At 46.9% G+C, this 20178-nt stretch overlaps 1 protein-coding gene across 7 annotated transcripts in view; it reads right to left on the reverse strand.

Annotated features, from left to right (window-relative positions):
* LOC117396723 (exonuclease mut-7 homolog) overlaps nucleotides 1–20178 on the reverse strand; it is a 50400-nt gene that overhangs the window by 16987 nt on the left and 13235 nt on the right. For all 7 annotated transcript variants that reach the window (XM_034928089.2, XM_058986759.1, XM_034928087.2 and 4 more), the window contains 7 exons: nucleotides 19651–19852; nucleotides 18995–19104; nucleotides 18403–18586; nucleotides 18034–18188; nucleotides 17588–17785; nucleotides 16753–16806; nucleotides 16052–16183 (listed from right to left, as the gene is read on the reverse strand). In XM_034928089.2, coding sequence (XP_034783980.2) covers nucleotides 16052–16183; nucleotides 16753–16806; nucleotides 17588–17785; nucleotides 18034–18188; nucleotides 18403–18586; nucleotides 18995–19104; nucleotides 19651–19852 — 1035 coding nt within the window. The remainder of the gene's footprint in view (nucleotides 1–16051; nucleotides 16184–16752; nucleotides 16807–17587; nucleotides 17786–18033; nucleotides 18189–18402; nucleotides 18587–18994; nucleotides 19105–19650; nucleotides 19853–20178) is intronic.

Genomic DNA, 20178 nt, shown 5'->3' on the forward strand with positions numbered 1-20178 from the left:
TGACAAGCTCCTCTCATCAGTCACTCTGTGGCTCATGAATGTGAATTCTGGATGCTGAGATAACAGCCCGATTTGAATTAATTCATCCGCCACACTGATGTAACAAGTACTTGGAGTCTATCACGGCGCCTGCTATCCTGGCATTCCCGGTTGTCCATTGAAAACAAATGGTTTTCCTTTTTGTATTTTCCCTTCTCTAGGAGATTCTGTCGGTCCTTAGGGATTAGTCAGTATGTTAAAAGGACACTGAACAGACAGATGCCAACACTGAGAGTTGAGGGTGGGAGGACGAAGTTTCAGGTGGGGAGATAGAGAGAGAGAGTGATGTTAGGAAGAAGTGAGAAAAAGCATTGAAAGTGAAAAACGATGAAACAGCCACTGCACAGTAATGAGGCCTGGGGCTTGACTTCAAAGCCTCCCAGCAAAATGGCGTCAATGAGGGGAGAAGGGCAGCCTGGTGACCTTTATGAGAAACAGCAGAGGAGAGAGAGAGAAAGGGATTAAAAATGAAGAAGAAGAAAGGGAGGGTGGGGGCCACCTCTAGTGTGAAAGCAATGAGGTAGCAACAGAATAAAAGGCTTGGAGAGTTCCTGTGTCGTGTCGTCCCCCCCAGCCCCACACTCCCCCCAGCCCCGCACCAACAACAACCTAGATAATTCCCTAGAGCCAGAGGCAGGTCCCTTTGAGTCTCCTGTGACCCAGTAATTATAAGTGTGGGAACAGAGCGCCTCACCCCCGCTCTCCAGCTCAGAGTGAGCCCGCTATCTCACTGCGCAGCGCTGATAGGCATGGGAAAGACACCGTGGGAACTTACTGCAGGTCCAGAGAGACGCAGACAGGGAGAGAAGCAAAGTGGATCTAATTCAATATCAGTTACACAAGCACCTGTCAATCAATCAATCAATCAATCAATCAATCAATCCGTCAGTCGATCAAGCAAGCAATCCTACTGCTTGTATTGTATTTCGCGGTGGACTGCAAAAAAAAAAAGAAACCAAGGAAATAGAATTTCTTTCTTTATTCATTTTTTTTTAATAAATTAATAAATGGGCTTGAGTAACCCAGGTTCAGCGGCCGCCCCTCCTCCAAACAGCAGCAGAGCCTGAGCTCTGTGGTTAAACCCCGGGAGAGATGTTGATGTGATTTTTGCTCTCTTCTCCGCTGTTTATAGAGTTAAACGTGGCCGTGCCGTTTCTGTGAGAAAACGTTTTGGGAAGGTCGACGCTCCTCTTGTATTTTTAAACCCGGCTATTTTTCCATTCCATTTTTATCCATGGATTTGCTGGGCTGGCTCTCCCAGACTCCTGCAAATGACATTCATGACCTCCCTAGTGCCCCCCCCCCCCAGTCCCAAGAGGGGGGCTCTGAGCGCCCTTTTCCAGCCATGACTGCCCCAGCACTCCCAAAACAAACACACAGTCAACCCCGATAGCATCACTCGCCCCAGAACATCACCCAGCAACGGAAATGCATTTCAGACTTTATTTAACTCACTGCTGTCCAACTTAGCTATCTGAATGTGCTGGCTCTCAGATCCACAGCACTGAGTTCTCTATACTGTACTGTATTGAATGTACTGGCTCTCAGATCCACAGTACTGAGTTCTCTATACTGTACTGTATTGAATGTGCTGGCTCTCAGATCCACAGCACTGAGTTCTCTATACTGTACTGTATTGAATGTACTGGCTCTCAGATCCACAGCACTGAGTTCTCTATACTGTACTGTATTGAATGTGCTGGCTCTCAGATCCACAGCACTGAGTTCTCTATACTGTACTGTATTGAATGTGCTGGCTCTCAGATCCACAGCACTGAGTCCTCTATACTGTACTGTATTGAATGTGCTGGCTCTCAGATCCACAGCACTGAGTTCTCTATACTGTACTGTATTGAATGTACTGGCTCTCAGATCCACAGTACTGAGTTCTCTATACTGTACTGTATTGAATGTGCTGGCTCCCAGATCCACAGCACTGAGTTCTCTATACTGTACTGTATTGAATGTGCTGGCTCTCAGATCCACAGCACTGAGTTCTCTATACTGTACTGTATTGAATGTGCTGGCTCTCAGATCCACAGCACTGAGTTCTCTATACTGTACTGTATTGAATGTACTGGCTCTCAGATCCACAGCACTGAGTTCTCTATACTGTACTGTATTGAATGTGCTGGCTCTCAGATCCACAGCAGAGTTCTCTATACTGTACTGTATTGAATGTACTGGCTCTCAGATCCACAGTACTGAGTTCTCTATACTGTACTGTATTGAATGTGCTGCCTCTCAGATCCACAGCACTGAGTTCTCTATACTGTACTGTATTGAATTAGCTGGCTCTCAGATCCACAGCACTGAGTTCTCTATACTGTACTGTATTGAATGTGCTGGCTCTCAGATCCACAGCGCTGAGTTCTCTATACTGTACTGTATTGAATGTGCTGGCTCTCAGATCCCCAGTACTGAGTTCTCTATACTGTACTGTATTGAATGTGCTGGCTCTCAGATCCACAGCACTGAGTTCTCTATACTGTACTGTATTGAATGTGCTGGCTCTCAGATCCCCAGTACTGAGTTCTCTATACTGTACTGTATTGAATGTGCTGGCTCTCAGATCCACAGCACTGAGTTCTCTATACTGTACTGTATTGAATGTGCTGGCTCTCAGATCCACAGCACTGAGTTCTCTATACTGTACTGTATTGAATGTGCTGGCTCTCAGATCCACAGCACTGAGTTCTCTATACTGTACTGTATTGAATTAGCTGGCTCTCAGATCCACAGTACTGAGTTCTCTATACTGTGCTGTATTGAATTAGCTGGCTCTCAGATCCACAGTACTGAGTTCTCTATACTGTGCTGTATTGAATTAGCTGGCTCTCAGATCCACAGTTCCGAGGTCTCCATTCTGTCTGAATTCTCAATGGAATTTTGTTTTGGAGATCAGACATCCCTGCCTTGTGATATCTCTCGCCCTGCCCTAAAGCAGGGTGCAGAGAAACAGAATGTGTGTCTACATTCTTTACACCCTGAATACCAAACATAAAAAAAAAATACCTCTCACATTTCCAGGACCACCCTTTAAATAAATACAAGTGAACTCTTCAGACAGTGGGCTCAGAAAGCCTCTTCTATCTTGCACAGACAGTCGGAACAATACAATGCAGGTGTGCTGCGGGCGTAGCTGTTTCTATACTACCTGAACGCAGGTAACCTTGCAGGGGGGGGGGGGGACATGTTCCATCTTTCTAAGCTTGCTTCCTTTTTGAAGAATGAAAATCAAAGTGCTGCTCTTATAGAACTGGCAAGAAATAACGAAGGTGCAGGTCATGATTTAGCTGAAGCTTTTTAATATAATATAGTTTTCTTCAAAGGAAAATCACTGGTGTTAACTTGGCCCATTCGTAAATGCTTTGTCAATATGTCCCAAACTCTCACACCAGCCTCCACATTTCAATCACCAAAACATTTAGAGCAGAGAAAGAGACTGGTAAGAGATGGTCAGCTTCCAATTTCTGTGCTAATTATCTTTACTTTGTTCCCCTAACGATTTACCTAATGAGAGATTTACCTAATGAGGGACTCACTAATGAGGAATTAACAAAACCAGCCCGAGCCTGCCTTCCTGCATGGACCAGTCACAGAGCTGAGCAAACCTTTCAGCTGAAAGAGCCTAAACAGCCAGAAAAAAAACAAAAAAACAGGTTCAGTTTACTAAGACTATTACAGTGCAGTAGCAAAGCAATGAGATGAAAGGGAGACACTGCTTTCTGTTTTGGCGTCCACTGAAGACAGAGAACGTTCCTTGTATTCCTTTTTGAAACACCTTAAAAGCCTTCTAGGTGACCCCTCCAAATGAAGAGAGGATTTGAAGAGCCTCCCAATGGACAGCCCTTATCTGATGTACCCTCCCCAGGCATTGCTGAATCACCAGCATACTGTATGAAGATCTGTCACTGAAGGAGACAGGCCCTTGACTGTTGTTTTAAGCAGTTTTGCGTCTGGGCGAGCATTTTCTTGCGGCCTTTGAAAAATGCATTTTTATTTTCGCACCAAGGCATCGAGGGAATAACCCCCCCAGCAGCGTCTCATTTCCAGGGGGTCCCCGGGGGGCAACAGGAAACACATCAATCAAACATTCTGCAGCCCCGGCAATAGCGACGTATCAGTATCAAAGTCAGGTTTAGCCAGATTCCAGCCTGGTTCGGGGGTCACTTCAGGCCACTGACGTTAAATAATACTTTTCAGAGAGGAACCCGCTGGGAGTCTGCGGCACGCACTCTTCCCCCTCCTTCCATAGACCTTTAATTCCTTCAGTCTGTCGCGCTCACTCTCTCACAGAGGGGGCTGCTGGGATCGCTCAGTCTCTAATCTCTAATCTCTGAGGTCCTGGGAGCAGCGGCGAGATAAACCCAGCAATCTCACGAGAGCCGGCCCCGGCAATTTAACGACTGCTTAATCCGCTAATTAGCATTTCTGCAGCCGGGGTCTGATAGCAGCACTCCAGGGGAAAAGAGCAAGGAAGAGTGTGTGAGAGAGGGGGGGGGGGGGGGGGGGGGTCAGTGTGTCTTCACAGAGATTGCAAGAAGGCTTTCTTAAGGTTTACTTTATTCTCATGCACTGCAGTAAAGACAGTGAGCGTGAAGCATTATTTCATCGCTGACGATGCACACTCAACCCAACCCTCTTACTGCTCTGTTTCTGTAATGTCTATCCACACATCTGTCTATAGCCACTGCTCCCAGGATAAACACTGAAAATGCTCTTGTTGCCACAAAGTTGGACCCTTTCCGGCATATTGAAGGGACAGGGATGGAAATAAGACTCCTGTTTCATAGCAGTTTGATCCATTCCTGGTTTTACTATGGGTTTAATAAGACACACCTGAGCTTGCAACCTAAACACACTGTGGCTGCTCAAGCTCATGGTAAAACCTGGAATGGGCGAGACTGCTATGCAATAGGAGTCTGATTTCCACCCCTGTCCACTGTGCTGTAACCCTAAGCCTTATTTATTTCAGTAGAGTACAAACAAGATGCTAAAATCACCCTTTCTGCAATTACACCTGTTTCACGTTCTCCAAATACCCTTTCATTTATTTTAATATTGCATCTCAATGAAACTGGAATATTTATCCGCAATTAAATGTCTGGGGTATTTTCAACACAAACTTACAAGGCGGAAAATCCAGCCCTGTACAGTATGTCCAAAAGCAATCTTTAGACATTGCAGATTGGGAATGCAATCCAGATAGACATTACTCTGTCTTTGCTCTCTTTCTCACGCTTCATCGAGGTGCTCCCCTCCCTGATAAGCGACATTCCCTTTGACGGATTACAGCTCCCAGGTAGTACAGTCCAGTAACTTACTCTTGCAGTCATGATATTGACGGTCAAATTCCAGCGTGACGCAACAGAATTGCATCTTTATCTGTCGATTGCTGATAAGACGCTGTGGTTAGGCAGTTGAGAGAGGGAGGGGCAGAGGCGAGGGAAAGAGAGAAGAAAGTGGGCTCTGTTTACTTGCTGTTATCCAGATAATGCTGGTGCATTTTAACACACTACAGGCCACTCCTTTGACCCCTCTGTGCAACACTTGATCACTACAATCTGCAACAGCAGTCAATCTTTCTATACCGTACACGTTTTCAGTGATGGCTCTGTCTGAAATAGTCACACTTTTTAAATGTGCTCTAGGAACTCGTAACGATGAGCTTCCTTCATAACTATAAAACACTAACACTTCTTTCAGTGTTACTACTGAGAAATAACGCATTATAAAAGTCACTGCGCATACCGTACCTTTTCAAACTCAATGCCAGCTCCGCAATCACATTTGCAATCTTTAAACACCTCCAACAAATGTAAACTTAAAATCCAATCCCACCCCTGAGAAGCAGCTAGTGGAGATGCCTATGACTATGGGCTGGGCAGTCAGCATGCATTCTGTAACTCTCGGCTCTGTTTTTTTTCAACACACCCCCCTCCACCCCTCCCTTATCCATGGTCTGTGCTCCATGCCATGATCTTCTCTTAAACCAGCATTTCCGACACTCACACAAACCCCACCAGCCATGATGAAAGAGAAGCCAAGCTCCCGCCTTTACACCCCACATCAGAGGGGAGAGAGGGCTGAACAATCTGTGCTGGGCTGGGACTCAACAGTGTGGCCGGGGATCCAGGGATGAGTCCGCACAGCCTCCAAGACTCCCCCACAGGAACCAGAGCCCACTCCTCTCCTAGCCCCCCCAAAGACCTGACGGGCACACGAACAGAGCAGCTGGTCCATCAGAGAGTCCTGCCACACAACTCGGCTGCAGGCTTTTACATCCCCATAGTCTTTATAGAACGGAACCAGCTAATCTTCAGTATGCTAAAACTTCGAAGTGCTCTCAACTGAAGGTTGAGTGTTTATCAAAACAGGATTCAGCAAGATATCCTCTGTGTACAGATGTCAACCCACGCACGGAACACACAGAATAATTCTTCAGTTAAAAAAAAAAAAACAAGATTTTATTTTTTTGGTTTAATAGTAGATGACATCTTTAACAAGAGGCACGAAAAACACACAAGGCAACTTATATCATGAGACTGCTGTTTTTGGTGCTGGAAAGGGCAGCTGTGCGGTCTACGCTCACAGGAGAGAGACAGGGAGAGAGACGGAGGGATGCTGTCACAGTCTGCTCTCCGGTTCCCAGGCCTGCTCTTTAATTGCTGCGGATTTCACTTCACTTCCTGCTCTTGCTCTGCTTTAGCGTCTGGATGAGCAACAGGCTGGAAATGGCAGGGAGAGGGGCAGGCAGGAGGGGCTGGTCGGTCTGACTGCGACACACTGCTTCAGTCTTGAATACCGGCCCTGTACACAGCCACACACATACACACTACACTCTCCCTTACAGCCTCCCTCTCCCAAGTTGTTACGAGTGTAAAGGTGACAAGCTCAGGTGTGTCTTATTAAACTCCTAGTAATGCCAGCAACGGGGAGTCTTATTTCCATCCCTGGTGTCTTAAAATAACACTTAAGATAAATAATAATGACTTTCTTTTAGTACCACATATTCTGCCATTGAACCAACTTACTGAGTTACAGAGGTTCAAAACAACTGTGCAGTGTGGAGCATCCTGACAGACTCAGACGATCGCTGTCTCCACCCCTCCTCTCCCTGGAATCTCTTTGTTCCAGCCATGATGAGAGGAAGCGAGGAGTCTCTCCGGCTCATCTGTCTGGTGTCTCCGAGCCCGGCAGCTGCCTGTGGAAGTGTTTGTGTTTAAAGTGCTCTTTCCTCTCCCCTGCGGACAACCACACACACACGCGCACACACACAAACACACACACACGCACACACGCGCACACACAAACACTCACACACACACACGCGCACACACACACACAAACACTCACACACAAACACTCACACACACACAAACACCCAGGACACAGGGAGGGAAGGGCCCTACACATACCACAGGAATGGAAATAAGACTCCTATTGCACAGCACTTTCATCCATTTCAGGTTTTACTACGAGCGTGATTTGCCACAGTGCATGGGTGAACAAAGCCTAGCTGTGTCTTATTAAACTCATAACAAAACCAGGAATGGATCAAACTGTGTGTGAGTGACTCAGGGACCTACAGGCCTGGGAATCCATTCTGGCTCTTGTCCATCCTCCTTCTGTCGTCTTCTCTCACCTCTCTCCCCTTCTCTATATTTTCTTTCCCTCGTCTCCTCTCTCTTTCTCTCTCGCTCTTGTTCTCCCTCATTAAATGCCTGCAGAGTCCCGTCCCCCCACCCCCCCTCCCCTCCGCACTGAGTTCCTGCTCTGGAGAGCATAAACAGCTCTGTCTGCCCCAAGGGCTGTTCTCATGACATCACCATCACTGAAGGAATGCGCTGCCGGTCCCAAGCGAGAAACATTTCGAAACTGTTTACACAGAAAAGGAAGCCCTCTCTCTCCCTCTCTCTCCTGCTCGCTCAGCTAACCACTGCCGCTACCAGAGAAACTATTTAACCCTCACATTCCAGCACAGAGACATGTGGCTCGGCTGATAGATACAGATGTATAGCATCATTTTGTTAAGTTTAATTGGAACTTTATGCATTTTTTGGGGGGGTTCAAAATATGGGGACCCTTGAGCGCTGATCGCGTCCGTCGCACTCTACGCTGTGAACTCGATAACCGCCTTGAATTTGTACCAATCATCGCCAAGCTTTCACCTCACTCGCCTAGCCTCCCATAGACTTTTCAGGGTTGCATCTGGCTACAGTCGTGTAAAGAAGGATTATGAGAACCCTCTTGTTTTCTTCTTTTCTCATTCTGCTCTGGAGCAGTATTGTAACACACCCTGCATCTCGGTAGTGCCGCTGGTTCCGACGCTGGGAAGGGAGTGGAGGAAATGACGTGGTTTTTATTCATTGTTAACGCCAGTCGGAAAAGACCCATTGAGATCCCCATCTGCTGCGCAAGGTGTCCCAGGGGGGAGGCAACGCAGGCAGGAAAATGCAGACAGAAACCCAGCGGCTCACAGACAATAGGGGACATCAGACACCGTGAGCAAAAAAGAAAACAACACTGAAATGCAAAGCAGCCTGGCTGCCCAATCGGATTCAGAGATGCAAATTAAGCTGATCACGTGACACGATGCCCGCGGCAGTGTAAAGCCACGTGGTTTACTGAACCTCGACGTTTCTTTTAAGCTGAGCGCGTGAACGATCGATTGCTCACAAATCTTTCAACTTCCCCTTCTGTTTCCGACACATAAGAAGACACAGACAAAGCTCTGCTATAAATCTATCAAAGTTTCTGAAGTTGTAGCAGTAGCCTGCATTCAGTCACTCTAAACCACAGATACAACCCCTTTTGCACTCTTCCACCTGTGGGGTGAACGGATCACTCTAACTGGCAGTCCCCACGGTCACATCATTCTTTAGAGGAAGACACTGATTCGAATTCTCAGCAGCAGATAACTGGCCCTGGAGACGCAGCTCAAATTAGCAGCTTCTGTCTCTTTTCCGACGCATTTAGCCATTGCAGGCCGCGCTTACTGGATGACACGTGAATGATCTCGACTCCCCTCTCCTGGGAAACTGATCAAACTGTGCAACCTCCAGTTATCCAAGCCTTGCAGGCAAGCAGCGGCAGACACAGAACTGAAGCGTCACGTGCGAAGCGCTCAAATAAACTGCCAGCAGCATTTATGGTACCTAGTGTATACGGTGAACCCGACAACTGTCTTGATTTTGTCCCCAGACGTCAAGCAGATGTTTGTCTGCAATCCCGATACATGACTGATTAGGATGACCTGCTGTGTATGTCGGCACAGGTTTGCATACATTACACTGCTCTAGAAAAGGGATAAAAAACATTTCATGGTCCCATTGAAATTTAACGCAAGCAGATGTCTGAGTCGTGCTGGTCTTTGCAAGCAGGATCTCTTCGCCTCAGCGTCAAAGCACCTGGGCGCAAAAACCGTGAATCCCAAGAAATCAGACGAGCGCTTATCAGAGGCGTGCGCGACAGAAGCTGTTACTAAAGAGCTTCATGCAGACAGCAATGAAAGAAAAGTAAAGAAGAAATCCATGTTTTCTAATTCTCTGTACAAGGGGCAGGAAACCAGTCAGGCAGCATATTTCACAAATAGAATGACTTTTTTTTCTTCCTCTTCCTCCTACAAAAAATAAGAATTAATCTGCAAACAAAAAAACCTGAGAAAGGAATTTGGAACAACCCAAAAAGGTCACAGGAGGGTTTTGGAGAGACAGCTACAGGACGGGGGGAGGGGGGGTGGGGGGGTCGAGCCACAGTCCAGCAGGTTTTATAGGCAACCCTTAATCATCAATTTCTAAAGACGGAACTATTCTATTTTGACTAGTTAAGCAGTCATTTTTTTCAATGCAAGTAGTAAATGTGTTCAATTAAGAAATTTAGAGATAATTTGAAACAAAAACCTAAACACCCTGCATCTCCCATGAACCACAGCTGACCACGGCTGATTCAACTGAACAAATTAACTTGATCAACAACTTACATTCTTCAGAAATGGATGATTTAAGGGTTAACTATAAAACCTGCTGGATCGCGGCTCTCCGGGACCAGCATTGCCCCCTCCCTCTCCTCCCCTCCCCGATTGCCAGGAATCAGAGCCTCTCTCCCGGCTCAGTATGACACCATTACCACAAAATCCCCGAGTAGGTCAAAGGTTTTAAATCCCCAGAGGGACAGGAAAAGGGGGAGTGGGAGCAGGAGACATTCCACATGCTCATCACAAAACCAGCATTGGAGAGAGAGAAATAGCTGACTGTCTGTAGAGTCCATTTCTCCCTCTGCACCCTTAACCTTATACTTAACATACGAGAAAAAAAAAGGTCAAAGACAAAGAAAATGCTCTTTGGCATGCAACTTTGTTACTGGAGTATGCAGCAAAGCATTTTCCTCATGGTTATGCTATGCATTTACCACAGCTTGCCCTGTTTAATACGCTTTACCGTGCCTTTCTGGTCTCTACAATGCTAACCTGTGCTTTACCGTGCTTTCGCTATGCTTTGGTACTCTTTGCTGTGGGAAACTTTCATAAGGGAAGTTTCAGATGCAAAACAAACAGACAATCAAAAAGGAAACCTGCCGGCACAGGCCTGCGTTTGAGAGCGGCCGTGTTGATTCCTGTACCAGGATTGCACGGCAGCCGGAGAATGTGTTGTTTTCAGGCAGCATCAAGGCAGACTGCCACCTTGCAACTCTACGGGGGAATGTGGGAGGCTGACTTTACCGCTGCTCACTGTGCTCACACCTCACTCAGTAAACCGAGCCAACAACAGGGTCAGCACCCCCACCCCCACCCCCACCCCCACCCCCCCCAGAGAAATCCTTTGGATTGTTTCCTTTCGGAATGCTTTGGTGTTCCTGTGGAAATCCCTCCCGTCCATTCCCAAAGGGAAACCCATCACCTAGAAAGAAGCGTACCATTTGAAACCTCCATCAGATCCAAGTTCCAGTGGATTAGCATCAGAACAGCCATGTAAGAGGGGGGAGGTGGTACACACACTCAACAATTACAGAGCTCCCAATGAAAACGACAAGCCCTTATTTACAACCCCCTGCAGCCCCTCCTCCCTTCATTTATACCCAAACCCAGGCAGACAGTAACCCCCATCTCCTTTGTCCTTGCTGGAGTGAATCCCAAACTTTGCTTTTATTCCTTAAACCTATTCAGTCGTTTTATTTCCAGCTTGTGTTTTCATTGTGGTCGGAGATCAAAGCCGAGGGCTTTACACCCCCCCCCCCCATCTCCTTCTATCCTGCCCCTCTTCTATGTTTCTTGAGGCACTATTTGTCTCTCCAAGTGCCAAACTCCAACAGAAAACACTGCGAAAACATGAATCATTTACATAAATATCGAGCATTTACAATTACTGTGCCAGTTTGACTTGCGAAATATTGACACTCATAAAAACATACAAAAACCTTATTTCTCAATACACGCCTGCAAACCAGTGCATAACAATGGAGATCAGAGATCACAGCCTTTTAAATAAGGCAGGGGGAGCTATTTCGAGGGTTCATTACTCAGTTAAAAAAAACAATGGCATTTTACTACAAGACTTTCTGCCAACTCAAAGTGACATGTACTTCCACTGATGGCTTAAAATATACCGAAACATAAGTAAACTCAAAAAAGAGACTTGCTATCCGCTCCTGGCATGGGTAGATTGCATCTCTCTCTCTCTCTCTCTCCCTCTCTCTCTTAGTCAGGAGACTGATGCCAAAACAAGCGGTTCCTCAGCCAGCAGGAAAACAGTGAGTGTTAGTTTTCTATTTGAGCATGTGAGAGATAACCCCGTGACTCTGCCACTGTGGGAACCAGGAGCTGTGCCCAGGGGACTTCTTCTCCGCATCTGAAATACACACAGCTGTTTGGACAGGATGCGATTTATTATGATAGACTGGAATGTCTGGATGGATCTAAGTGGACTAATTATGATGCTGAAGTTTAAAAACACGTTGTCACTTTGACTGATTCCCTGAGGATGCCGTAGCAGCACCCAAACAGAATTCCAGGGATGGCAATAAGACTCCTATTGCAGAGCAGCTTCACCCATGCCAGGTTTTACTACGAGCTGGATCAGTCGCAGTGTGTAGGTACCGCGACTGGTGATGCGGGCTGAGGGGGAGAGGGACAAAGAAAACTGGGTGACACAACTATGACCAAAACTTTTGCATCACCTTGTAGAAGTAACACATTTTGCTGAATGAAACCACGCTGAACAATGTTACGTTAACATAATGAATTACATACCGCTTTGTAGTTTTCCATATACTTACCAAAAATGAAAAAATGTGACATTTCGACATCTAACATGAAATACTGTACTGCTATTATGACTTCTGATAGACTTTTCCAATATTACTTTGTAGTTTCTTTGATTACATGATGCTAAATAAAAGATTATGTTCAAATCTCTCTATCTCTATAAATATATATATATGTGATGCTAAACCTGTAGACAGAGAGCAAGATACTGTACTTGCATCACATACATAGTCCTGTAGATGCAACTTTATTTGTGATTACATTAACCCATTAAGTAGCAAATTAATTTTTCTTTGAAAAGAATCTGAACACAAGCTGTATTTATTCATGTCATTTGATATACCACATTTAGACTTAACTTTTGCGGTCAACAAAGTAAGTTGTAATAACAACATAGTTAAAGAGCCAATGGTACGTAATGGGTTAACGTGAGGTCTGGGCCATTTCCACCGTCAACATAACCCTTTCCAGGAAGACGTTGCTGAGATCTTACCAGCAGCTCAACGGCCAACAGAAAGGGTTTGGAAAGACGAAGAGAAAAAGAAAAAAGAAAAGAAAAAGGAATTCCTGCTGTTGGGAGAATGAAACGCTTCCCATGTGAATTGATTTTATAGAGTGTCAGTTTTCACAGGATATTAGAGGGGCTTGTAAAGAGCCAGTCGTGGGGTTAATAATCATCCTGAATCCATCAATGACCGATACGAGAGAGAGAGAGAGAGAGAGAGAGAGAGAGAGAGAGAGAGAAGAGAGAGAGAGAGAGAGAGAGAGAGAGAGAGAGAGAGAGAGAGAGATCACAGCTGAAGAATTCCTTTCTGTCTTTATCTGAGCCAAAGAAAGCCCTTGTAATGTGGGTTGGAGAGGAACAGAGAGAGAAAGGGGGCCCCCCACACAGATCTAACCTTCCCAGCCACCCACCCACACCAGTGCAGGGCTTTACAGCCCGCTGAATCACAAAGGGTTAACTCCGCACGAGAGGGCTCTCTGTCACGGGCCTCAGAGAAGACCCCCAGTCACAGTGGACAGTGGGAATATTCCGCCGTCAATAGAGGCCAGGGTGCGCGACTGTGTGCGTTACTCATTACCTTTTGCTAACGAGACAAAGCCCAGACGAGATGCACCCTCAGAGGGGATTTTAAAAGCTTGGAGGCTGCAGTGCCGGCATGCCATTTCCTTTCACATACCTATTGTGTCTTCTGATTTTAGTACACGGCCTGAGATTGCACACATACTCTATCTGAACTTGGGTTGAAAACTATAGGAAAACGATCAAACATTTCGACAATCCTGAACGCCCCCATAATCAAAGAATAGCAAAGCATTGTAAAAAGCACAGACAGGTAAAACATGTTAAAAAACACGGTGACTACAGTAGAACAAGGGGTAAAGCATGAGAAAAGTGCAGAATCACCAGAGTAAAAACTTTTATAAGGGCATGGGCTTGCTTTTTCAGACTAAACATGCAAATGTTATGAATGTAGAAAGAAAAATAAAACAAACAAGAGCCCTTCTGCATTCAGATTTGAAAGTTGTTTGACAATTCAGATCACTGGAGCGTAGTCTCTAAAAAAAAAAAAAAAAAGAAAACACACACACACACACAAAACAAAACCAGCTCTTTTTTTGTATATGTTTTTATTGTATTGTATTTTGTCTAGCGTGCCCTCTTGGAAAAACACAGACGAAAAGTAACAATGCAAACGCGCTCAGCCCTCCGTGATTCTCTTCAAAACAGGGACCTGATCCTTCTGACAACAGAGAAAGAAATGCACGCTCAGGGCGAGAGGATTACAGCTTCATTACAAAGCTCTCCGTGGAATGGAACTCCACAGCCTGCACTGGGCAGCTCAGCAACAACACACCCTCCCACAATATCTTCATACCATCACATCATGATGTTTGTCTTCTAAAGCAATGGATGTATCTAGTGCTTGCTGCAAGTCTTTGAGACTCCATCGTGTGGCGCATTCTATACATCAAACCAATAATAGACAGACACATTCCGGGAGGTCAGGATTTTATGCAGACCCTGCCTTTTCAGTCCCGCGGCCCTGACCACTACCTTCCTCCTTGTCCCTCAGCACTAACGACTATGCCACACTGCCTTCCTCCCAGCCCCAGTTCTGAAAACCAGGCAACTGCCTCCCAGCTCCTCAGCTCAGTCCACACTGCCCATCTCCATTGCAGTGCTGTGGGGCCAGGGTCAGAACCAGGCCAGCAAATTCCTACACAGACTTTAATCACTGTTTCCACTGAGACCCCAGAGCACCCTCCCCACAGCCCTTTGGTATCTTCAAGGAGTTGGTGGAGCATGAAGGACCGGCGAGGGGAGACTGGGGAGACTGGGCATCACGAGTCCAGCAAGGCTCCAGGCCAGCTGACCGCTCAACATGTTATTATAAAAGGACAGGGGACGACAGCCCTGACTACTCACAGCTCATTGTCATCACCATGTAAAGCTGGGAGAGTCAGTCTACAGCAATTAAGAGACGCGTGTCTCCAAGTTTGCACCACTTGAAAAAGACGAGCTAATGGAAACTGTTTACATCAAGCACGCACATGTGACTTGAGCATACAACATCTGATAAAATATTTATTACAGAAAGTTTGTATGAATAGAAAAGAATGTGCCCTGAACTTGGGAAAGCTACCAGTAGTTTGTTATCACAGTAATGTTGCATTTAACAATGATTTGATTTTGCCTTTTTGTTTTTCATGCCTGCTCTGCGCATTCACTGTGCTTTTCCATGGTTTACCTTTCTTTCTTTTAGCATTCCCACAGTTGATTTTCCATGCTTGCATTGTGTTTTTGCAAGGCTTTACTACACTTTGCTATGCTTTTTACCACTGAAACGGAGCACAGACTCTCAATACCAGTGTAAGTCCTTAAACAGTTTTCGGTGCAGGTTCACTACGCTGGGGTGCAGTGGTGCACAGGCTAGTTATTTTTTCACACGCTTTGTGCCTGCGTGTCTATGGTGCTCAAGTACTGCACGGATTGGGTAATAATTCGACATAGCATAACAGTAATTACAACATTTCGCAATTCTGTGAAATCAATACCTCCCAGCGGTCGATTTCCCCAAAAATGCGGCACAGAAACATTGCAGCTGCTGCTCCTGTGCGCCTACGTGCCACTGCAGAGTGTGGCCTGGGACTGTCACGCAAACCCCCAGGGCACAGCCTTCCCCACGGCAGAGCAGTTCCGGATCATTTAGTCCTAATCTTTCCTGATGAAATATCACAGATCATTTGAAATATTAGTTTCGCCGACTAATGCATAAACATGAACTGAAATGACTGAACCCAGACTCGCCCGGTCACGTAAAGAAAGCACTGCAGGACTCTCGGTGAACTCCTCCATCTGTCCTCAAAGATGGTACAGCACAACAAATCCCCTTAACAAAGCAATTTTAACACACTACGCATTAACACAGGGAATTCCATTCTAAATCAGCAAAAAAAGTCCTGTAAAAGCTGACATATAATCCTGTATAATGCACACACACATTTCTCAAAATCCTTTCGAAGCGTCCCTATCACACCTTACCAGTGCGGTACCGACTCTACTAAATGTTCCAGCATCCAAACAATAAAGTTCCCAGTGCCAGCACACAGGTTAGCTCCGAGTCGTCCTGTATTGTTTTTGGCGTACAATCACCAGGGCACACAGATTCATTTGCCCAGTCTGACCCACGGCAGTGTCAGCATTTTAAAAGACAGCAGGTTGGGGGTTTGTGGGGACCTTACCTGACAGCGGCTGAATCTGTCAGCGGGAGTGATGGTGATGTTGAAATGCTTAAGAACCCGCAGTGCCTGGTCCCGCGCCTTCTCCGAGCAATCCACTGCCAAGCAGCATCCTTCCCCCACCTGGGACTTCAACTGAGGGACGGGGAGACAGGGAGAGAGGGACGTCAGTGGCCGAACTGCAGCAGAATGGCTCTTCTTTACACGGTTTCCCCCGGAAGCACCTGCAGCACTAGCTCACACATACACCATTATTTATTGCGCGCGCTATCTTTAAACAACATGGTGTTTTAATATTGATCCCACCTCGTAACCGTACAGCATCATCATACTGAAGCTGTTTAGAGATGGGGCTCACGTTTAAAAAAACAGATGTAACGTAGGAACTACTTGCATGAGTGGACCTGCAAAGGATTCACATGTGAAGATCTAGAACATGGCAAGAGAAAAGTTCTGCAAATACACCCTGTGGTAGTTCCATTAAAGGGGAAACACGTTGCACGTTTTTCATTTTCGGCCGTCACGTCTAACAGGCCTTTCACTAAGGTCCAGAACAATCGCTGCAAGGCAAAAGTCCAAAAATCGAAATCCTTGCAAATCCACATGGAGTGGGGTAAGCAGCGATCTGTGTTTGCAATACGTCCAGCCCTGGTCAGATTAAAGACCTGTGTTTGTGAAGGCACTAATAGAGTGGCGTAGCTCACCGTCTGAAAGGGCAGCCCGCAGGTCAGGATAACACGACTCTCCTCCCTCGCTATCTGTGGAGAGGAATCAAAATGCAATTACTCAACAAACCGGTAACCGGCACAGGCGGTTTCAACTAAGAAAAATAATGACATCATGCAATACCCATTTCTCTACAGTACTATACAATCCAATCCAACAACTGGAAACAACATGCAAAATGACAACTGAACCGCAACGAGATACAGATCATACAGGCTCCAATCCCGGTCAAATAAAGAGATACAGATCATACAGGCTCCAATCCCGGTCAAATAAAAACTGGTAGACCGAGTGATCATTGTACTAATAAAAGAACAAAAAAACAAACACAGCTATTGAAATGCATGATCATATCCTGACTGCGGCTAACAGTTCTCTAGACCAGATAACGACCAACACCATCTCATTACAGAGTAAAAGACAGGAGATCCCACTCACCTTTGTGTTTACTGAGGCAGGAATCAAAGAAATCAAAGAGACTTACACCCCCCCTACACACACCTCCCCCCTGCAACTCACACTTAGTCTGGCTTAATTGGGGGAGCAGGGTTTTGGCCACAGTGTCACTGGGACATCCTGTCTATGATGTCTCTGGCAGGGCATGGTGAGTGCTTTGATCTCAATCAAGCCAGGTCTGCTTATGAAGAGTGCCCAAATGGACCATCGAAAAAGTGATCCTTCTGTATACATGGTCAACCCTTTTTGAGATGCAAAGGCAGCTATTCTCCATGTAGACTGTGCCAGATTGACACAGTTAGTGCATGAGGGTCTCAATTTTGTTTAAACGAAGGCCCTTCAAAAAAGGGTGCTGACCTCGGCCGCCCTCCTGTGGTCATCTGCATTGTCCAGCATCCTCACGTCCACCCCTACGCAGCGCAGGTAGCGGCCCAGCCCCTGCAGCATGTTGTCACACACCACCCGGAACTGCTGAGGGGACAGGGCCTCCCGGGACACCCCAGGGAGAGCAGGGGGGGGATGGGGCTTCTCCTCCTCTGCGGCTGTACAGGGGTCCTGGGGGGGCGGAGACAGTTACATCAGAGAGAGAGACATACACACATACACACATTCACGCACATATGCAGGCTACAGCATGGAGTGATCCACTTCATCTCCAGCTCCCATAGTTGTTTTTGTGGGTTTGGCACTGAAGAGCCCCCTCATAAACACTCGCCACCCGCTCCGTCTCTGCTAGGCAGGGGGTCACTGTGCTCTAGCAGTCACCCTCCACGTACACTCACGCAGTGCTCCTGCCCGCTGACCTGTGCTTTTCGAGTCCTCGGCCTGTGTGTCCCTTTCTCCTCGCACTTCCCTCGTTGGCCTCCGAGGGCGTTGCTGAGATCTGGTGCCAGCCCGAAGCGCCCAGGGTCCTGGGTAAGAGACCGGTGCACATCCAGCAGACAGTAGGCATCAACAGCTGGATGAGAGAGAGAGAGAGAGAGAGAGAGAGAGAGAGAGAGAGAGAGAGAGAGAGAGAGAGAGAGAACTAGAGCTCCTGTAACACCTACTGTTCCCGACTAAAAAAAAAAAAAAAAAAGACGAGACCACACTGCCTCCCCCGCAGTCTTTCAGCTGCTTGGTTCTAGTCACTAGTCCACACAGCCTCCCACCCAATCCCTCCCCAGACTCACCTGCGTAGTAGACCTGGCTGGGTCTCAGCGGGCGTCTCTCCCAGTTTGATAGCTGCTCGGTCTTGTCCAGCGGCTTCCCCAGGACCAGCTGCACCAGCAGACTCAGCCCCTTCTCCGCAGAGCCCTTGAGACCCTCCACCGATCTGGAACCCCTGACCCCCAGGGGAACGTGAGCCTTCTGGATCTGCAGAGCCACAGAGGGGAGAGCAAGAAGCTGGTTACACCACAGAGCATTTCATATCACTTTCCCTTTGTAAACGGTTCTCTGTGTGGATTACTAGAGAAAAAGACGAGCTTGTTGCAAGATGCAAGATGGTCTTACATCAATGAAATCAATAGCAATTCCTTGAGAGTGTACCACAGGGCCCAAGCAAGCAGGTACAGTACCAGCCCCTTATAACGCTGTAGTCAGGAGCCAGAATTATATTGCAATTTTATGAAAGAGTTCTGCCTTATAACAAGAATGCTAATGGAATGGCACTATGGGACAAAGCGAAGCCACAGCCATGACGGCTTACAACTGTTTCCACGATATAAAGGGCCTCCTTTACTAAGGGGGAGACCACTGTATTAGCATTTGAATATCTGGCACCTGTTTGTGCACCAACAGCAGGTCCAGTATCCCAGCAGGCTTCAGGGGCTCCTCCAGGAACTGGGGCCACGTGGCAGCCAGGCTGCTGAGATCACCAGCCATCCCGTAACCTGCACAGCAACACAGACGAGCGAGAAAAACACTGAGCACTACAGACAGCCCAGCAGAGCCCGTGCGGGGAGGAGGGGACTGCAGCCTAAACACGGCCTTGTTATTCAGCCTAGGTAGGAGAGTGAAGGCAGGAGTGTGTAGCTGCCATGTCAGAGCTGGTGTGTGAAGATGTAATGCTCATTTGGTGTATTACACAGGGATGAAATTAAGACTCCTATCACATAGCAGTTTCACCCGTTCCAGGTTTTACTACGAGCTTGATTAGCCGCAGTGTATATAGGCAACAAGCTCAGATGCGTCTTATTAAACTGACAGTAAAACCAGGAATGGAACAAACTGCTGTGCAATGGATCCAACAGAATACTCATCAATCACTAGACATACTAAACAAAGAAGAAAAGTCATTGATAAACTGAAAACTGACCGATAATAATTTGTAATAATTAGTCTATAGTCTAAATTGCGATCCAGAGTGCGGTGGAGGTCTCAGAGACATCAACAGAGAAGGGAGGGAGGAGTGGACAGCATGTCTAGCGTGTGCTCACCCAGCTTGGTGACAGCAGGGTCGGAGAACACGTCCCTGATGAAGTTTCGGAGCTCCTGGTCCTGCTCTGGGCCCCCGCGCTCCGTCAGGTCCAGCAGGTACACAGCGTCTCGGACCGCCAGCTGGATCAGAGCCACGCGAGGCTTCCCCACCGAGCCGAAGGCAGGCCTCCACTCCATGTCCACCCCCAGCAGGACACCAGGCTACCAGGGCAAGCAGGAAGGTATGTGTTCACACGGGTTATTCAGCTGTCTATTCAAATGGGAGCAGCACAGTGTTTCAACCCACCTGTTATGTCTCGGGTCTGACCAGTGACCTTAAATGTCACTCTTTTAAAAATACATAGATTTTATGACTTATATATGTAGTGGACACAATTCTGAGAGATGTTTCCTCCATTTGTGGCTGATGGTGATGATGATGCGTAAAGCACATGGGCCTGAGAAAACAGTGAAAGCGCTGTGTGTGTGTGTGTGTGTGTGCTGTGTAGCCCATGACCCCACATGGGGAGGTTGACGACCTTTCCCAT

Source organism: Acipenser ruthenus, chromosome 15 (assembly GCF_902713425.1).
Source record: "Acipenser ruthenus chromosome 15, fAciRut3.2 maternal haplotype, whole genome shotgun sequence".
Taxonomy (NCBI): domain Eukaryota; kingdom Metazoa; phylum Chordata; class Actinopteri; order Acipenseriformes; family Acipenseridae; genus Acipenser; species Acipenser ruthenus.